This window comes from Podarcis liolepis (genome assembly GCF_965112155.1).
Source record: "Podarcis liolepis genome assembly, chromosome: 12".
NCBI classification, from domain to species: Eukaryota; Metazoa; Chordata; class Lepidosauria; order Squamata; family Lacertidae; genus Podarcis; species Podarcis liolepis.
Genome location: NC_139563.1, coordinates 22,929,254 through 22,949,027, shown reverse-complemented (window position 1 = coordinate 22,949,027; position 19,774 = coordinate 22,929,254). Strand labels below are relative to the sequence as shown.

Genomic DNA, 19,774 nt, shown 5'->3' with positions numbered 1-19,774 from the left:
AGAGTGATGTCACTCGGTCTTAATGTTGCATATGATGCTGCTTGAACTGTTGTGGCACAAGGATATATGAACATATGGAATTGCCTCACATTGAGCAAGACCATTAGTCTATCTAGTGCAGGACTGTCTACTCTGACCAGTAGCAGCTACCTAGGGATTGGTCTGTGTGGTGCAATGGGTCAGTGCATCTGGCTGTTAACGAGAAGGTTGGTGATTTGAACCCACCCAGGGACGGCTGTGGACAGGATTCCTGCATTGACCCTCGGGGTCCCTGCCAACTCTGTGATTCTATTATTGAACCCTGAACCTTATATGCAGGTGGCACTGTGGGTTAAACCACAGAGCCTAGGACTTGCTGATCAGAAGGTCGGCGGTTCGAATCCCTGCAACGGGGTGAGCTCCCGTTGCTCGGTCCCCGCTCCTGGCTTAGTCATGCTGGCCACATGACCCGTAAGCTGTACGCCGGCTCCCTCGGCCAATAAAGCGAGATGAGCGCCGCAACCCCAGAGTCGGCCACAACTGGACCTAATGGTCAGGGGTCCCTTTACCTTTATCTTTACTCTATTACTGCCGACCTAAAACACTCCCCCAGACATTTAAAATTATGGTTTGGATTGGCTGCTTGTTTCCTTGATGTCCTTGATGTATTTGAATTCATGTCTTTCAATTCAAATACAGCGTTCTGGTTTAATTGAATGGTGAATGTTAGTTAACCACACAAAGAGCTTAAACACCCAGCCGTGGGTAGCTCGGTTGTGTCTGCCTTTAAAACTCCAAGAATGGGAAGCTGGATACAAGCTGTTAGTCACTGTAGTATTTTAATCTACTTGCAACGTTAGTACAGAGGGATAGAATATCATGTCATTATCTAATTACATTTGAGGTTAGTAGAGCCTCAGGTAGTCACAAGGGAGAGACAGGTATCCCTGCAGGATACAGAAGATCCATTTTGGACTACAGAAATGCATACTGAATGTGTGGAGTCGCAGGAGACAAAGTACATGTTAGGTCAGCTGCTCTCAACCTTTTTGCTGACTCCAGACCACTTGAAAATTGCTAGGGGTGTCAGTAGACCACTTAATACATTTTTTTCACTGAAACCATTGTCAAAAGCAGCACCAAATTATGAAAATCACAGGTGCCAGGCTGCCGAGACAGGCCCCCTTAAATTGCAGATTTCTAGGGAGGAAATACACCATCACTGCATTATGAAAATTGTAGGCCTTAGATCAGAACCTTATTAGTCTGTCCAATAAATCCGTCTCCGATCAAAACAGCCTTGATCATCAGAAAAAAACAAATTGTGCTGGGTTAAGCACATGTATTTTTCATTTGTTCTCTAACCTTTCCATGGATCACCTGAACGGAGCTTGCAGACTACCAGTGATCCATGGACCAGACTTTGAGAATTTCAGAGTTAGGTCATATCTGCATCAGACAACTTTTACAATATTGGAGCTGGCGAATGCCAATGAAGTCCTTGCCTCATGCCATGCCGAGTCAAGATCCATTTGAATAAACCTGTAGGCTGTACGTTACACTAAACGGTACCTGTTTTACACAACATGGCCTTTCATTTCAGTTGGTGCCTTGACTTCCTCCTCCATTTCCATTGGGGCTGCAATACTTAACACCCACAATCTGACGCAAGTTGAAAGATACACACGTTTAAATCTCGTTGATTTCATTGGGATATAACAGAACACAGAACAGTTCACTAGGTTGTGGCTTTTTAAAAAAAATGTGTGCATCTGCTTATTTATAAACATACTGCCTTCCAAAATAAATCAGACTTGATGCACAAGAAACATTTTCAAGATTCCTGGATCTAGAGAGGATACTTACAAGTTTATTCATTATAGAAATAACAGAAGGCTGGGTTTTTCCAAGCAGACTTGGTAACTTCTTGGTGATGATTGTCAGCCAATGCCTTACTGAAAACGTTTTGTGTTTTGATAGACTAAGAAAGCTTTAAAGAACATCCTGCAGAAGTGCACTCATCTGCCAGCGCTCGAACCCTTATTGCATGATGCTCCTCCAAACATCCTGAAGCACATAGTCGGCCAGTTCAGTAAGGTAAATGGGCATTTGCTTACACTTCCTAAAGGCTCCATACGTGGCCAACATTTCTAAAACCAATCTGGGTAGCTTGATGAGCACATTAGCACTCTCAGGGCCGAGGGCAGCTGTTGTGCACAGAAAGCAACAACAACAGTGGCATAGGTTGGTCTCTACACTTAGGAAATAAAGACCATTCTGTGCTGCTGCTGCTTTCTTTCTGCGTTGCGATGCTTGTTACAGCTGCTTTTGGTCTTGTTCTTGTGCATCTGTGCAGGCAGCTGTACCTGAATCCAGTTCTGGAGTGTTTTGTTGAGGACACTTGAAATCACTTGCTGGGAACAGCCAAGAGTGCAGCGGGAAAAAGGCTTTGCTCTGTAGATCAAGCCAAGGGAAGAAGGGAAAATGCCCTTGCTATATATGCTGGCCTGTCTAATCCATAGGCTTCATACTGCCTGCCAGGTGCAAGGGGCAGTGCTTGCATGAACCTGCCCTCTCAGGCCCATGCTCACATAACCAGTAGTGTAGCGGCAAATTCAGAATTACAGGGCCCCTTCATAATAGTCTCAGCCATGGCCTCTCACAACTCCACCTGCTGCCTTCTAAGATTGTGCAGTAATCTTGTAAAATAATAACTAGGGATGTATTCTGACTCCCCTCCTTTCACTCTGATTGGCTCCAGTCAGCACAAAGAATGGGAAGATTTCTCAGTAGCTAAAAAGCTCCCCTTTCATGCCAATAGGATGCTAGAGACAGGGACTATGCTGCAGAACTAGTTACGGGTCTTTGACCCCCTGCAACCACAGACCACTGCATCTCTGTGCATAACTCCTGAGTCCCTGACAACCAATGTCCCCTCTTCTTTAACATGTTTTTTAATATGACACTCCATGGTTTTATGCCTCAGATGGAATGAATAGTCAATGTTTTTCTAGAATAAACTGAAGTTAGGAAATGCAGGAAACAAGAAATCCAGCCACAATATATTTTGTTGTCTCTGCAAACCTCAAGCCAATAAATGTATAAGAAAAGGGGCTCCCTTCATCAGTTTTTGGAACTCTAATAGAATTCAGCCCTATATATCTTACTACAATAAACTGCCTGCTTATATTAATAATGCAGTAACTTTTCAGGGCTATTGTTCAAAAACGTATTGTCTACTATGTTTTACCCTTCCTATTTTTATTATTATTAAAAATGTAAAAGAAAGAAATCAAGCCGCTTTTCTTTGTTCTTCTTGCAGTTTTTAAAGAAATGAGGGCAAGATTTCCACTTGAGACTGCTTAACCCAAATAGAGCTCTGAGCGCTTATCCACACTTCCTCTTGTCCTTTTCCCCAGAGAAAACCACTCTTTAGCGCTCAATCGGAGCAAATGGCAATTGAGGTTTCCCCTGGATTGACATGTGTTCTGATCTATTGCTAAAGAGTGGGCTTTCCCTTGGAAAGCAGTGGGGCAAGGGGAAAACAACTCAGAACTGTGCTTTCTCACTGCAGCACACAAGTGGAAGTATAGATGAGCCCCGAGTCTTGCAAAAAAAAAAGGGGGGCAGAGAGAATTTACTTGAGAATTTAAATAGAGGCAATCCCTGCACTGGAAACAGCACACTTATTAGAGTCCAGTGGAGCCCTGCTTCGTAGTTTACCATATCACTCTTGTTTTAAGGACCACCCTTTATTTTGAGAGCTGCCCCCTCCCAACCCCAATGGTAATCCCTTGCTCTCTGCTATGTGGCAAGGATGCTTTTGGGGGGGAAGCAGGGCCAAAAGAACTCTGCATACATTCCCTGCCACATCCCATTCTGTGCTGCAGCTTACCCTTAGTAGCCTCAGCTGAATCTGTCTCTCTGTTGAGTGGTACATGTTGGTGTCAATACTCAGTGGACCTTAAACTATTAGAAATAATCATAAAGGCGAAGGTGAAATGAAGGATAACCTTTGTGCTTTTAAGATTTTATTAGGAGGGTTACGGCATGAATCAGATCAAGAGGAAAAGCTAGTATAAATGCATGCTAAGCAGAACAAAACAGTTTGAGTTTAGAGAAGCTTCTGCTGAAATGATGGGTTGTATTGCTGCTATGGACAGTAAGATCCTGATGTGGGCTTTCTGTCCAGAGCAGCCTTCACCAATCTGATGCTTCCAGATGTTGCTGGACTCTGACTCCCATCAGTTCCAGCCAACATGGTCAACCGCCAGAGATAGGAGTTTTAGAGTACTGGAAAACATCTGGACAGCACTAGGTTGGGGAAGGCTAGTCAAGAGAATGTCAAGTTTAAAAAACAGAATATTTTGTATCTGACTGGGGAATTTTTTATCTGCAAAGCTAAAGTTGCCTTTGCACCTTCTTCCTGCTATTAATGTGCACATAGGATCAGGATTGCTAATGTGGAGCAGGAAGCAGAAGAGAGGCATTTGTAATTCAGATATGCATGCTGACCACTGTAGGTTTTGCAGTCGTGTACAAATCAGTTTGAGCAAAAACTGCTTTAAGCCTCCTGCTTGTTAATGAAAGTGCCCTGAGCAGTGAGAGTCTGAAGTTCTTCTTCACTCTCTGGGCACAGTCCAGTGGTATGTTTTTCTGGACAAGTGCCTTTGCTATTGTTCCCTTTCCCTCCTCCATTTTGTCTCAGCAAGGCTTGCAGAGGAGAGCGTTCTGTTAGATTGTGCTCTTGGTGTCCCTCAATTTTGTTTTTAATATTAAAACTTCACAGGAGATAATAACCTTTGCAAAGAAATGCTGAATTTCTTACTATTATATGCTTCATTTTAAATAGGTTCTGCCCCATGATTCCAAAGCACGGCGCCTTTTTGTAACGAGTGGAGGCCTTAAAAAGGTTCAGGAGATAAAAGCAGAGGCTGGATCACTTCTTCAAGAGTATATCTACACAATTAACAATTGTTATCCGGAGGAAATAGTCAGGTAAGGGTGGGAAACGATGCTGCACTTTCATTTATGCTGTCCGCAAAGCAATATCAAAATGCAAGAGATTTATAAATACAATTTAAGTTCCTATGTGACTTTCTCTTTCAGTCTGACATTGGGTTAGGGGCACAACAAAGTAACTGGACTTTTTCTTCTTCTTCTTATCATTCATTTGTATTCTGTTATGTGTACTGTATTTACTTACTGGGTTTTTTTGAAAGGGACTCTAGCCAAGATCCAAAATAACAATAACAATGTACAAATATTCTACGCACCGAAAAGTGCCATGCCACATATGACAGTGAGTGGAGTTCCCAAAGCAATTTGTGATGTGGTCTGCATTGGGATGGGCTGCTCAGATGGTAAAAAGGGTTTTAATAGAATCAACTCCTGAGTACACAAAGGTACTGGGTTATACCTAGAAGTCTTATTAGATGGCCTGAGGTCCTTGGACCCAATATTCAGGATGCATGTTCACAAAGTAGGCAGTAACACTACTTTCTGTACAGTGTCCATCCACCATACCACAAAGGGCTGGATAGCCAATTCCAGGAGAGAGAGGGTAGCTTCTGACACTAATGAAAATGTGAGGAATGGACTCCAGTTGCAAATCCACTCAGAGCAGACAGAATAGCCCTCCAGGATTTTAGATTTGCTAGGCTACGGATCGCATGTAGTATCTGGCTGTCAATATGATTTTATCCTGTCCACAAAAGAAAATTGTGAGTAGGATGTAAGGGACATGGCTGTAGCCCGTTTGTCTTAGTTTCGGGACTTTCATAGCCTCCAAATTTCCTGTCTGTCTGAGTCATAAGCTCCTAAAGTGGAACGGACCCATTGTGCTCCCATAATCCCTCCTCCAGGAAGGCCTAATTGAATGGGCTCCCAATCAGCTGTGTGCTAACAAAGAGGGAAGAAGTTGGCCATCCCTATGCCAGGCCATTGCTCCTTCCAGATTGTTAAGATGCCATGCGATTGCACTCCCTCTGCTGGTCATCTGCATTTTCCATAGCATTCTGTAACTCAGTCCTGTTGGAGCCGGGAAAGTTTCACCTGCAAACTGAATCAAATTAAATGATCTGGAATTTCCCCATAAAAGAAAATTCCTTCGATGGTTCAGTGTCTTAAACTTCTGTCACCAAACCAGAGCACATCATTAAGTGGATGTCAGAGATTTTATTATGCTGGCCTGGTAGGCAGATGTGCTAGAGGTATGTGTGGCCTTCCAGATGTTGCTGAACTGCAACTCAGAACATCCCTGACCATTGGCCAAGCTGGCTGGGGATGATGGGAGTCCAGCAATATCTGGAGGGTCATAGGTTTCCCCACCCTTGTGCTAAATCAGGGGTAGGCAACCTAAGGCCCATGGGCCGGATGCGGCCCAATCGCCTTCTCAATCCGGCCCATGGACGGTCTGGGAATCAGCGTGTTTTTACATGAGTAGAATGTGTGCTTTTATTTAAAATGCATCTCTGAGTTATTTGTGGGGCATAGGAATTTGTTCACCCCCCAAAAAATATATATATATAGTCCGGCCCACCCCATGCTCTGAGGGACGGTGGACCAGCCCACAGCTGAAAAAGGTTGCTGATCCCTGTGCTAGATCAACATGACAGTCTATTTTAATCTCGTGTTCAAGATTTAAGATGTACAATATTAACTGGCAGGGGGAGGTTAAGCACATAGTCTGAGCCCATCACTTTTTAGTCAGAAGTAATCCTGTTGGTTTCAGTGGGATTTGCTCCCAAGAAAGTGTGCATAGAATTGTAGTTTCGTTGAGAGAACACCATCAATTTGCTAGCAGAAAGAGGGAAATTATGCAAACTCTCTGTTTACATAGCACTCAGACATTGTTAATGTATTAGTGTTCTCTGTTACACAAAGGTTTGCATACTCCCACACCAACAGATGTTGGTCCACTGAAATATCATCTTGTTTATTTTATATTTCCACTTCCTTGCAGTTTCACCTAGAGAAGTTAAGGGTATTGTTCATTTTTACATTCATAAATTATTTACTCTTTGTCTAGAAAAGGCAACAGTGATGCCATTTGAAACATTAAGAAACTAGTTTCTGCCCAGCTTCTTGCTTTGCAGTTTCTTACTGTCTGTTGATTTTTGTTTTCTCTTAAATGCCACACACTGCTTTTAAATCTGACCTTTGTGCTGGGATCTAAGGGAAGCTGGGACACATTTTTATACTTTGATTGCATGCCCAAGAGGGAATCGTTAGACAGCAGTAAATTCCTCCAAGTAAAATCTTTAAGGGATCCAAACAACATTAAGCAAATTCTCCAGAGGGAAACCTTTGGATGCTTGTGTTTTTCTTTGTCATCGCTAAGCAAAGCTGTAATAGAGCAGAGGGTACAATTTCAGGTTTCAGTGAGAATGGAGGAGAGCAAGATTCACAGCAAGGGTCAAAGGCCTCTTTTTGGATAGAAAGACCGAACGACAAATATTTTGTTTAAAAAATGGTGTGAATACTATGTATGCCTCATAATTACCTCAGATATATTGTAAACTGCCCTGTGATCCTTAGATGGAGGGCAGTACAGTGGTACCTCGGGTTACATACACTTCAGGTTACATACGCTTCAGGTTACACACTCCGCTAACCCAGAGATAGTACCTCAGGTTAAGAACTTTGCTTCAGGATGAGAACAGAAATCGTGCTCTGGCAGCAGCAGGAGGCCTCATTAGCTAAAGTGGTGCTTCAGGTTAAGAATGGACCTCCAGAACAAATTAAGTACTTAACTCGAGGTACCACTGTATAGTATTCTTATTATTTATAGTATTCTTATTATTTATTATTTATTCTTATTATTTCAGTGATGATCCTGAAGACTCACATTTGTCCTCTCCAAATGGTGAAGGGGAATGTGTAATTATTTTTTTTTTTACATATTATACCAGGACAAGCAGAGTTGGGCCAGTGGAGGGAGGGATTCAGATACATAGTGACCAGTGTAAAATGTCTTTAGAACTAATCAACCCCTGCACAGGCCCAAACACGTGGTTCCATTTCCTAGGCAGTAACATCAAATTGCCAATGACTAGGACCATAACACACAGCACAGAAGATGAGGAAGGTGAAAAACAACAACATAGGCTGCCATCCTAATCCCACTTCCTTGAGGATAAATTCCATTGACTAAGTAGTTGTTAGGATTGTGTTGCAAACTCTCTTGAACTCAGTGGGACTTACTTCTGAGTAGACATGTATAGACTTGTCTTGTTAATATCTAGTGGACATTGAATCCATTCTTCAATATAAAGTTACAAGGTTTGAGCAGCGGTGGACCTAATTTGGGGGGGGGGCTGAAGCTTGAACTGTTATGGGGGGGAAGGCCTTCACAGCCAGCAAAAAGGTTTTTTACTTTGGAAAAAAGGTGGGTAATGAGGGGAACATGATAGCAGTACTGTATATGACATGATGTATGATGTGGAGAAACTGGACAGAGAGATGTTTCTCACCCTCTTGCATAATACTTAAAGCCAGAGTCATCCAATGAAACTGAGTGGTGGGAGCTTCAAGGCAGAGAATAGTCCTTGTTGATGTACCGCATGGAGTCCAGCTCTCTCACCCTATGTTTGGAGGAATTCCCTCCCAAGATGGTTCTTCCCATTTACAGTTTTTATAAGTAGTTGTTTTGATTTTTAAAAAATAAAAAAGTAGTTGTTTTGATTTTTAAAAAATAAAAAATAAAAATATTGGCCCACAAATTATTATTTTAAAATGTTCTAGCTGATAGAGCCAACCAATTACCTAATTAACTAAAGACTGATGCCCTAATAGTTGCATACTTGCTTAAGATGAAATCCTGACTCTTTGATTTATTCCTCATAAACATGCTGGTATGTATCATGTGTCATCTTTGGCCATGACCCAGCACAGAGTGAAATGCACTTAATCCCCCTGATTTCTTTCAGCAGGTTTAAGTATGCTTAATTCTGTGTTCAATGGTAGTTTGGTATTTAGCATGTTGAGTTTTTAATCAAGGCGCCCTTGTTTCTCTTTCAGATATTATTCCCCTGGATATTCTGAAGCACTTCTGGAAAGGGTAGAAAATTATCAGCCAGTTCTATAAACCCTTCATCATTGGTGACAGAGCATTCCACATCCCCCTATTTCCAATCTGTGTTTTTGAGTGGCAAGTGACTATATTTCTAGTCTGGGAGATATTTAACTTTCTATATTCTTCTGTTCCCAATCAATTATGACAACAAGAAGACATACCCTTTCCATCTTTAATCTACACTTGGTTTTCTGGAAACCTTACCTAAGAACAAAGACTTTTACACACCTGTGTTAAGAGGCCTGCATTTCTCAGAAGTTATTGAGGACCTGAAGGGGCCAGTGCTCTTCCTGGATATACCTGTGGTCTTCAGAGCAGTTTGTCCAATCAGGTCCTTAAGACAAAGAATAGAATGAGAGGATTACAGCCTCATCCAATAAGCACAGGACCAACATAGCCTTTGTTCATTTCAGCAGGGAGGTGCAGATTGAGATTACCCAGTCCAAGTAGGAATTGTCTTCAAATGAACAAACAAGTGGCAAACTACTTTCTCACCCCACTTCTTCACTGACCGCTGTACATAAGTACTCTTTCCATGGCACCTTGAAGAACCAAGGTGCAACCGGCAAATTGATGGGTATTTCACCTCCCCCCCCCCCCCCGCAAAGATACAGTTTTTGTCTCTGTAAACTTTTAGGAGTGGATTTCAAAAGAACTGTGATTTGGGTAACAAAGTGTTTGAAAGGATAGGTGGTGAGTGATTAAAGGGAAACTGAAAATAAGCATGCCATTGAATTTTACTTGAAAACTTATCAACTCCGGAAAGAGAGAATGTTTAAAATAATATTTAAAAATTGTACCTTGGCAACTTTCCACATACTCAAAATGATAGCACTGGATACTAACAAATAAAACTACATACTAAATCAAACAGAATGTATATGACAATTTCCTTCAGCCAACATGCAGTTTTTTTCTTTTGTGCCTGTCTTGTTTGCCTAACATTCATAATAGGTAAAAGTTAAAAGGTGTTTGGAAGAGGGAATGTTACTGCACAAAAGCTACAAAGCTAACATAACAAACACCCTTAAATTCTTGTCTCTCTTCTGGGCTAGTGCAGACTGCAACAGTTGGTTCAGTTAGCCACTCTTAGCCTTAAGCAATGAAAAGCACCCCAAGAGGAAAAGTCTTGTGTTACTTCTGAAAGACGTTTGGGCTTCCCTTGATGCTCAGTGATAAGGTGGTGTCATGAGGAAGTGAATCACCCACCACCAAGACTGCTTTTTTATGATGTTTGTCACTGACCTCAGCCTTAAATATCTCGTGACCAAGAGGAGTGAGGTTTACTTTCGTCGGTCATAATTTTGAATGCCACCTCCACCAACCTTCTTCTTCCTTTTGGGTTCCAGCAATTGCACTCCATCCTATAAAATCTTGGTAAGCTGGTATGACCTGGAAGGCTGGGCTGTTGGGGAAAAGGTGGGAACTCTTAATTCACTCCAGAAAGTGGTGTGGTTTTTTTAATGCCACCTTCTTCAGCATTTTCTTTCTTTGGTCCCCTCCTCAGGATGCCTTTCTTACATAATTTGGAGAAGATAACTAGACCATACACCACCAGTAGCAATCCTGTGCCTCAGCTAGTTCAGGGCACTTGAGCCTGAGTAAGACTGGTCATCCTGTTGGAGGGTCCAAAGAAATGAACATGATCAGCACATCAGTTGGTCAACTCTTATCATCCTCGATCATTGGCTATGCTGGCTGAGACAGATTCAGTCTGGTTCACATTTTAATGTGATTTCCACTGAGATAGCTCATACTTAATGCCTTTTTGCACAACCAGCTGGGCATGTGATAGTGGGGAAAGGTTTGCCTGTACAGACACATGCCCATAAACTGGTTGTGTGCATTTGCAGCCACAGGCAGATTTGACTTTTTAGTATGTCACTTGAAATGTGTCTAGTTGTGATGGCACATGAAAGCCAGCTCTCACATATGAGATTAGATTGGTTCATTTGCAAAATAACAGTATGAAAGTAATACAGAGTAGTATCAATAGAGTTAACTCAGACCTAAATAAACTGCAACATAAACTTAAAATGCTGAATTTCCCTGGCAGTTCACAACACATCCCTTTAAAAAGGAAAAAATAATAATCGTTTTTTAGCAAATATTAGAATGAAATAGTAAAATAAAATTGGATGTAGATCTTGTGTATAACTATGGATGCACACATCCTGCCTGTCAAATTTATATGCAAATAAGACAGGAATTTAGATCATAATATATCACTTAACATTCTCATCAAGAAGCTAATGCACCTTTTAAAATAATGCAAAATACTTCTAGCCAATCATTTCTTTAATCAGTACAAAGATTCATGTATCTAGTATCTGGTGTGTGTGTTTTAAAAAAAGAATTTCAATTGGCTCCAAAGCTTATGGCAGCTGTACAGTTTTTTATTTGGCTTGCACATTTTGAAAGCGTTCTCAAGAAAATCCAGCAGGAATCCAAGTGACACTGCCAGTGTTCACTCTATTGTATAAAAATTAATACTTCCTTGTTTTCCCGCCTTTCCTTTTAAACAATACATAAATAATATCGGCATTGGCAAAAAGAAGCCACATGCTGCAGCCAGCCCTATAATTTGGGTTAGTGTGAATACCAATTAGACTATTACTGTTGCACAGTATTTGGGCATGTTTAACAAAAGATTAAATTAAAGGATATATAAGGAACAGAAAACATGTTTCGGAGAAGAGGATGAACCTGATTCTTTGTGCTGGCTGATGATTCGGAGCCTCCTTGTGTCAGCCTAGCCTTTCCTTATTTTAAATTAGCATATCTTGCCAGCTCTTTCTGGTTCTTAGCCAGTTTGGTCAGTATAAAGGACCACAGAGTGACATGGCAAAGATTTGTTATAGCCCAGGATGGACATTTATCATCCCTCCACCTGCCTCCCAACATGTTGACCTAACTGACCATGATAGCACCTCACTGTTGTTTCAACATGCTAAAATCTGGAATTTAGAAAGGTCAAACCCAGTCCCAGTGCCAATGTACTATATGTCAATAACTCATTTCATCAAAGAAGCTCTATAACATAAAAAATTCACAATGCTTGTTGATTTTTCAGCGCTGGGGAAAAAAAGATTGTGTGTTTTTGTTTATTGTGTGTTTGTTTATTGTTTTTGCACCTTTTTCAGGGCATGGTATGCCAGGGCAAACTATGACAGCTATTAAGCTCAATTTAAACCCTTACGTGACTTAGGACCCAAATATCAGTTGGACTGCTGTCATGGACTGGCTGGATGCAGCTGAGTGGTGGGAGGCAGCAGCTGGGGAACCCCCAAGGAAACCCCCAAGGGAAGAAGGCTAAGAACCAGAGGGTTTGTGGTGGGACGATGATGAGTGATCAGAGGGAGCAGACTGGGAGGAGGATGTGTCAGCCACTGAAGAGGTAACAAAGTTCAGTGAGCAGGAAGAGGCTATGGCGGAAAGCAATCCATAGGCAGAAGCAGAGGCCAGAGAGGAGGTGGGCCAAGAGGCAGAATGGAGGCAGGCTCAAGAATCCAGGGAGTCGCCCCCCCCCTTCTGTTGTGGTGGCCAGCTCCCCTACCCCCAGTCTAGAACACAGAGAAATGAAAAGAGCCGAGCTGAGATTGGTTGTGCACAGACGCAATTTGTGCTGGCTTGGGAAGAGCAGGAGCCTTAGTGAGTGGTGGGAACAAGACCTGCTGGGATCATTAGGCCTGCACTGTTCTGTTTTCTTTGAATAAAAAGTTAACTGCACTTATACCGTGTTTTTCTATTGCTGGCATACGCTTGACTCCTGCTCCTGACAACGCACCCATCCACAGAGATTGTCCTCGGAAGTCCTTTCTTCAGCTGCCCCTGCTGTCTGCAGTATGGCAGGTGGCGACTGGAGACTGCCCTTCTTCAGCAGTTGTTGAATTGCCCTATAACAAACCAGAGTGAATGCTCAATAGATAGCCAATGCTATCTAACGTCTCACAAACTTTGTGCAAACAAATCAGGATGAATTCTGAACAAACTGGAAGCAACCTTTGTTTAAAACTCCATGGAACTGATGTTGTTGCTGTTTCAGTAAACATATTTTAAGAGTGGGGAATTTGTGTATGGGAGTGGCCTGTTTTCACCCTATGGATGTCAGAAAAGCTGTGAAATAATTAGGAATGTGGGGGATAAATATGTAAGTTGGACATTGTCTCGTCAGTGAGGCCAAAGACTGCTGGACACAAAGCAATCTGGCAAATTATACTGCTAAATAGTACCTATGACCAGACACTTCTAATTAGTTTACAGGTTTTTAAAAGGCTGATTTATTGGGTAAGGCAGCTTTTGTATGTAATAACATAATGCTGCATAATTGTTTGCTGGATTACACTCTCCCCAAAGCCACATCCTAACAAATTTAAATTCCTATGGACTTGATAGTGTTGAGTCTTTCGTAATTTTGAAAGATGGAAAAGCTAAGGATGTTCCTATCCTCACAGCACCTGTGTTGTATTTTTCTTTAAACCTTAAAAAAAATGTATTGCAAAACAGCTTGAATCAGTTCGAGTTGAGCAGGCTAAAATCCATTATTGGCTTGCACAGTGATGTTTACGCTAACCATACAAGAGAAAACTACGGAGACCTCAAATTCCCCTTTCACATCTCTTTAGCTGTACAAATACAACTGAGTTGTCAACAGGAATGTCAACATTCTGGAATACTTACACTGTAATCACCTGTATTATTCATGGACAAGTAAAATGCAGATTGCAACGAATGTCACAACATACTGCTTTTATTATATAGTCCTATGTTTGCTACTTCAGCACAACCACTTAGTACACCATTACTGGATGTCAATAAGTATATTTCCTTCCTTTTTGTTTGATGATCCTTTCACATTTGACTTGGGGCCAGCTACACATTAAGTTAAACACATACTTTAAAGTATATGTAGACAACTTAATTTTATAAAATGCATCTGCAGAGGCACCCAATCCAGCAAGGTCTATGAAGACAAAAGGTAAAGCAAACCAACAAAAGTATGCTGATCTACTAAAGAGGAATATATTACAGATTAACAGTATGAGCTCTTTGCACAACTTTTGAGTAAAGTATATGCAATGCAGTGGTTAAATTGCTCATGAGGAACGAAAACAACCATTGTTAGCAGCACATCTTTGCTTCTTCAACAGCAGCAACTAATATATAAAATGGACAATGCATCCCTGACTATTTTACAGTAAAAGTTGGTAACCTGACTATTTAAACATGGTTTGGACATGCTATTTTTAAAAAGGACAAGATTTCTAAGCTGAAACAGAACAGAATATAAAAGTCAGCTCAGTGGCAAAGTTGTTGCTTCTCCCCACATAAAATATTTTGGACTCTTTGAGACTGGCCCAAATTGTGGAAGCCCCCAGCTGCTACCATCACAGAATTTATCTTCCCTCACGTTGACCCTGTTTTCTGTCCCCTGCCGTTAGTAGTTATTCTGGCTTCATTTCTCCCTTTATTTATCATTTTGCTATATCATACTTTGCTCCTGATAGAAGAATTGCTGTGAGATTCGCATTAGGCAAGGATTAAGCAAAGGTGGATAGGTGGTGACTGTACTATAGTAAACCGTAGTGCTGTTAGGATAGGACTTTGAGGTCTAGAGTCCCACTCAGCCAAAGGAGCAGGAGTGTCTACAAATGCAGAGCACATTTTGAACTAAGAGAAGGACAGTGGTACCTCTAGTTACAAACTTAATTTGTTCTGGAGGTTCGTTCTTAACCTGAAACTGTTCTTAACTAGAGGCGTGCTTTCGCTAATGGGGCCTCTTGCTGCTGCTGCGCTGCCAGCACACGATTTCCGTTCTCATCCTGGTTCTCAACTCGAGGTAACTCTTCCAGGTTAGCAGAGTTTGTAAACCTGAAGCGTTTGTAACCTGAGGCTTTTGTAACTTGAGGTGTTCGGTGTTCCATTGCGCCAGAAGCGGCTTAGTCATACTGGCCACACGACCCGGAGAAACTGTGGACAAACACTGGCTCCCTCGGCCTGTAAAATGAGATGAGCACCACAACCGCAGAGTCGTCTGTGACTGCACTTAACTGTCGGGGTTCTTTACCTTTTACCTTTATTCCCTCCACAGAGTTACAATTCTTAGGGTGGTTTAACAATTTATCCCTCTTCCCAAGGAAGTCTGGGTATTGTAGTTCTGTGAGGGGAACAGGAATCTCCTAACAACTATCAGCACACTTCTTTGGGGGGAAGCTATGACTGTGGTATGCTCTAGATGGATGGCTGAATCTGCCAGTTTTGGTTTATTTCTGCTACTCATTCTTTCCATCCTTAAGTTCAACTGGCACATGTTTTGCACTTTAAAAAAAACACACAACAATTTCTCAGCATTTCAGTGCATGTTTCTCCTTGTATTTATGTAGACTTATACATAATTTTACCTAAGATGAATTTTAAAAGCATATTAGGCAAATGTTTAAGTTTTGCCAATATATGCATTTTAATGCACACTTTCCCCTAATGTGTACATGCTTGTATACAAGTTTTGGGTTGAATAACTGCATTACAAGATTCAGAGAAGTGTGAGTTTCAGAGGACAGCTGCTTTTCAGTTCACATGTTTGCTTTGAGAAGTGCAGATTAGAATTTCCCCCACTGTATTCACTATACAGTGGTACCTCGGGTTGCATATGCTTCAGGTTACATACGCTTCAGGTTACAGACTCCGCTAACCCAGAAATAGTGCTTCAGGATGAGTACAGAAATTGTGCTCTGGCGGCGCGGCAGCAGCAGGAGGCCCCATTAGCTAAAGTGGTGCTTCAGGTTAAGAACAGTTTCAGGTTAAGAACGGACCTCTGGAACGAATTAAGTACTTAACCCGAGGTACCACTGTATATTTAAATGTAAAAGACTTTTTTTTTTTTTTTTGCTTGTTTGCAAAAGATGCGAGAACAAAATGGGGAAGCTCTGCTGTGTTGCATGGCAGAGTGAAAGTCTGCATATTTATTTTCCTTGCAACTCTATTCTGGCCACCAGATTGCTTGATGTTTGCTGTACACAAAGAGCAGAACATGTGCTTCTCATCTGTATGACCATCTTGGGAAAGGCCAAGGAAATTATAAATATCTCCCACTGTACTGTTCTCACTTTTCAAAGCAAGGCGAGCCTGCAGAGAGATTGCGTTTCAAACTGAAACTCACTTTTAAAAGAATCAAGAAAAACACAAGCTGCTCGGCCCTTGCTTGCTTGTTCGCCTGCACTGACAGAAGTGGAAGGAGCCAGGAATGGATGAACAATAGCTCACAACCTGATTAACTATGCTTCCACAACCCCCAACATTGTAACATGCCTATCCTCATACTGCCAAGGGACCCCAAACACCACCACACCATTGCCAAAGGCTCCGTTCTGTCACTTCCAGTGGTGGCTGGTGGGACCAGTAGGGCAGAAGGCAAGGAGGGTGGTGCCAGAGCCAGTGACAGGTGCAGACAACTACTTACACTTTTGTCCTCCTCAACCACTTTGGTTGAGTTGTATAGGGGCTAAGGAAGATGATGCTGACAGCCAGTGCCACCCCCTGGACTGGTTGGAGGTAAGAAGGCAGGAAGGTGTGGACTGCCTGAAGGCAGAATGAGGTTGGGCGTGTGTGCCCCATTTGCCCTAATGAAGCAGCCTTCACTGGCTACTAACAGCCTGCCCTCCACTGATTTGAAACCCAAGAGAGGGTGTTTGGCTAAAGGAAGGCTGGGGAAACACAAATGTCCCAGGCAGCAGCCCTGTTCAGGCGTTCGCTCCATACGTTCTCAAGAAGTTCAGGATAGTATGCACCAGCTGTGGGGAATGTGTTGGGAAGAGGGAGGAAAAAACCACCAGCGATTCCAGCAATTCCCACCTGCCCCATCTATGCTACCCTCTCTCTATCCAGTCTCAGGCACTTCCCTCTCCCACTGCTCTCACTACAGCAGCATCCTCCACTTGTATCACTACTGTTTCATTCCCAGCAGCTTGAAAAGGGCTGAAGTCGAGTTGCAGGCCCCAGCTCATTACGTAGGCCCAAAGTGGACAAAGTAGGAGAAGTCTTCCCTCTGGTTCTCCCTGCCCCAACAGTGCAGCGTGATGCTGCCACCCAAGCGAGGTTGTATAAACATTACACCTAGCCTAGTCTGCCCAACAACAAGGCAGTCCAGATGCAGGTATGTTATTGTCAGGAGTCTGGCTGGCTCCCCCATTTCCCAGCAGTGTGGTGCACAAACAGGCTTCTACCCAATGCTGGGAACTGCCCTGAGTATTTGAAATGTTCACTCCTGAACCAGTGTAGCAGATAATATGCTAATGTTCACTAATTCCTAGACAACCTGCTACAGATGAGAAATTATGCTAATTAAGGATTATCTTTTTTGTTGTTGCCTTTTTCATTTAATACTCAGATTCTAGAATATATATCTATATATCTATAGATATATCTCACTTTTTTATTGGCTAGCAGGGTAGCCATATGCCCTACTTTAAGGGGGGAGAGTCCTTAGTATGAAGTTCTCTATAGTCTATTGGTAAAGGTAAAGGTACCCCTGCCCGTACGGGCCAGTCGTGACCGACTCTAGGGTTGCGCGCTCATCTCGCTCAAGAGGCCGGGAGCCGGCGCCGTCTGCAGACACTTCCGGGTCACGTGGCCAGCATGACGAAGCTGCAACTGGCGAGCCAGCACCAGCGCAGCACACGGAAACACCGTTTACCTTCCCGCTATGAAGCGGTCCCTATTTATCTACTTGCACTTAAGAGTGCTTTCAAACTGCTAGGTGGGCAGGAGCTGGGACCGAACGACGGGAGCTCACCCCGCCGCGGGGATTACGATCAGCAAGTCCTAGGCACTGAGGTTTTACCCACAGCGCCACCCGCGCCCCCTCTATAGTCTATACCTATAGGTATTAAGATTTTCTTGTTTTACAGAAGTATGTGTAATGTCTCTTGTATTTTTTCCATGTAACATTTTTACAAATCAGTTTCATTTGTTGAGACATTAGGAAGAAAAGGGGTGGAGGGGGGGAAGACGGGTGGGGTCGGGTAGCGATATTTCTATTTTGCTTAATGTATGTAGGGTTTGGTGTCAGCGTTGCTCGTGCAGGTTCTCTGCTGTTCATTTGTGTTTCTTTGGTGGCGAGAAAGGTTGGGGTTGGCCTAGGGTGTGGTTGTTTGTTTGTGATTGGCTGTGGTGATCTTTGTTTTTGTGTGTGAGTGGGTGTTTTGGATCAGGTTACCCATATTGATTTATATGCTGTTGGTGGATTATTGTCATTGTCTTGTTGGGCTGTGTACGTGATAAAGGGGAGCCATTCCGGGGTAAAGGCTTCTTCTTCTGTTTGTCCCCGTGTCAATTTCAGACCTATAGGTATTAAGCAAACTCATGTTCTTGGGTCAGTTAATCCCAGGGATCTCTCATAAAAGGGTGAGGCAATTCAACAGTTAAAACTTCATTAATACAAGAATACTAGTAGCTTCAAATGTTGTGGGAACACCTGTAATTAAGTATACAGTATGAACAAACAAGGGCCACTAAAGATTCCTTATAACTGCTACCCAAAGGAAAAGAGATTTGCAGAGTAGTTCTCAAGGCAAGTAAGTTCTTATACCATAATGGGAGTAATTTGAGCAAGAAATTCTACTGAGTTTGATAAAGCAACATAAGATATGGCACACAATTGTGTTTTGGAACACAAAATGGAATTGGTTTATGAGTGTTTGCATTGGTTCATTAACATGCTTGCCTATTAACGTACTCAACAATATGGCATTAAACCTCCTTTTCAAAAGCATTTATATTTTTAGAACCTTGTTAGCGCCACAAAGTGACAGGCTGTGAGTACTATTCTCTTTATGTAGGCATTTTGGAGATAATGAAGGAAGTTGCAAAAATATTTTGAAAACGTTCAATAGTAAATAAGTTACTATGATAAAACTTGGCTTTTGTTTTCTGGAGGATTGAAGGGCTTCTGTTTTCAAAATAATCAATGTAATACTGAGGTCAAGAAGCTTAGTCTTTTAAAGAAAAATAACATTTAAATAATTATGTTTACAATAGGGGAAAAACTTACTTGCAAAACTTAGCCACCAGTCTTACTGCCGCATTCTGTATACTTGGCAACTACTATTTTAAAACAAGGACAGCTTGTAATATTCCTTCAGTTAAATAATTGGCTGAAATATTTCAAATCCAGGTTTTGTTTCAACTCCTTCAGCTGACACAATTGTGGAGTTTTACTTGATTAAGTCAATGACTTATTAATGGCCAACGTATGGCTTTTGGTTCAAAAACCTACAGGAAATTAAAATACAATATAAAATAGACAACACGTCAATTTAAAAAAAAACCACACATCAAGCCTACAAAACAGAGACCAGCTTATTGTATATTATTAATTACTGCTATGTATAAAGGATTGGATTTAATTTTCCTGTGAACAGAACTCCACTCATAGGATGCTTCTGCACTAGAAAGGATGTGTGTGGAGAAAAGACAACTTTGACATATCTCCTGCCCACCCCCACAGCCCATTGCCAGCCATTAAAAGCTGCTCTTGGGAAAAAAGAGAACCAGAACATTTGTAGTTTAAAAAAGTAATGGCTTTTTATCCTTAAACTACGGGGCATGCACTGATCATAGCCAAAGAAGTATAACAGCAAGTGCAAATGGCACTGAGAGTGCCATTGTGTATAGCCACCATTATAGAATCGTGAGCATAAATCATCATAAATGAGCAATAAA

General features: G+C 42.0%; 1 protein-coding gene across 3 annotated transcripts in view; it reads left to right on the top strand.

The window, feature by feature from the left end:
• The window catches only part of SPAG6 (sperm associated antigen 6), a 48,863-nt gene extending 38,937 nt beyond the window's left edge, over positions 1–9,926 (top strand). For all 3 annotated transcript variants that reach the window (XM_083467529.1, XM_083467528.1, XM_083467527.1), the window contains 3 exons: positions 1,960–2,076; positions 4,832–4,977; positions 9,001–9,926. In XM_083467529.1, the coding sequence (XP_083323655.1) occupies positions 1,960–2,076; positions 4,832–4,977; positions 9,001–9,067 (330 nt within the window). In that variant the 3' untranslated portion in view covers positions 9,068–9,926. The remainder of the gene's footprint in view (positions 1–1,959; positions 2,077–4,831; positions 4,978–9,000) is intronic.
• The last annotated feature ends 9,848 nt before the right edge of the window (positions 9,927–19,774 follow it).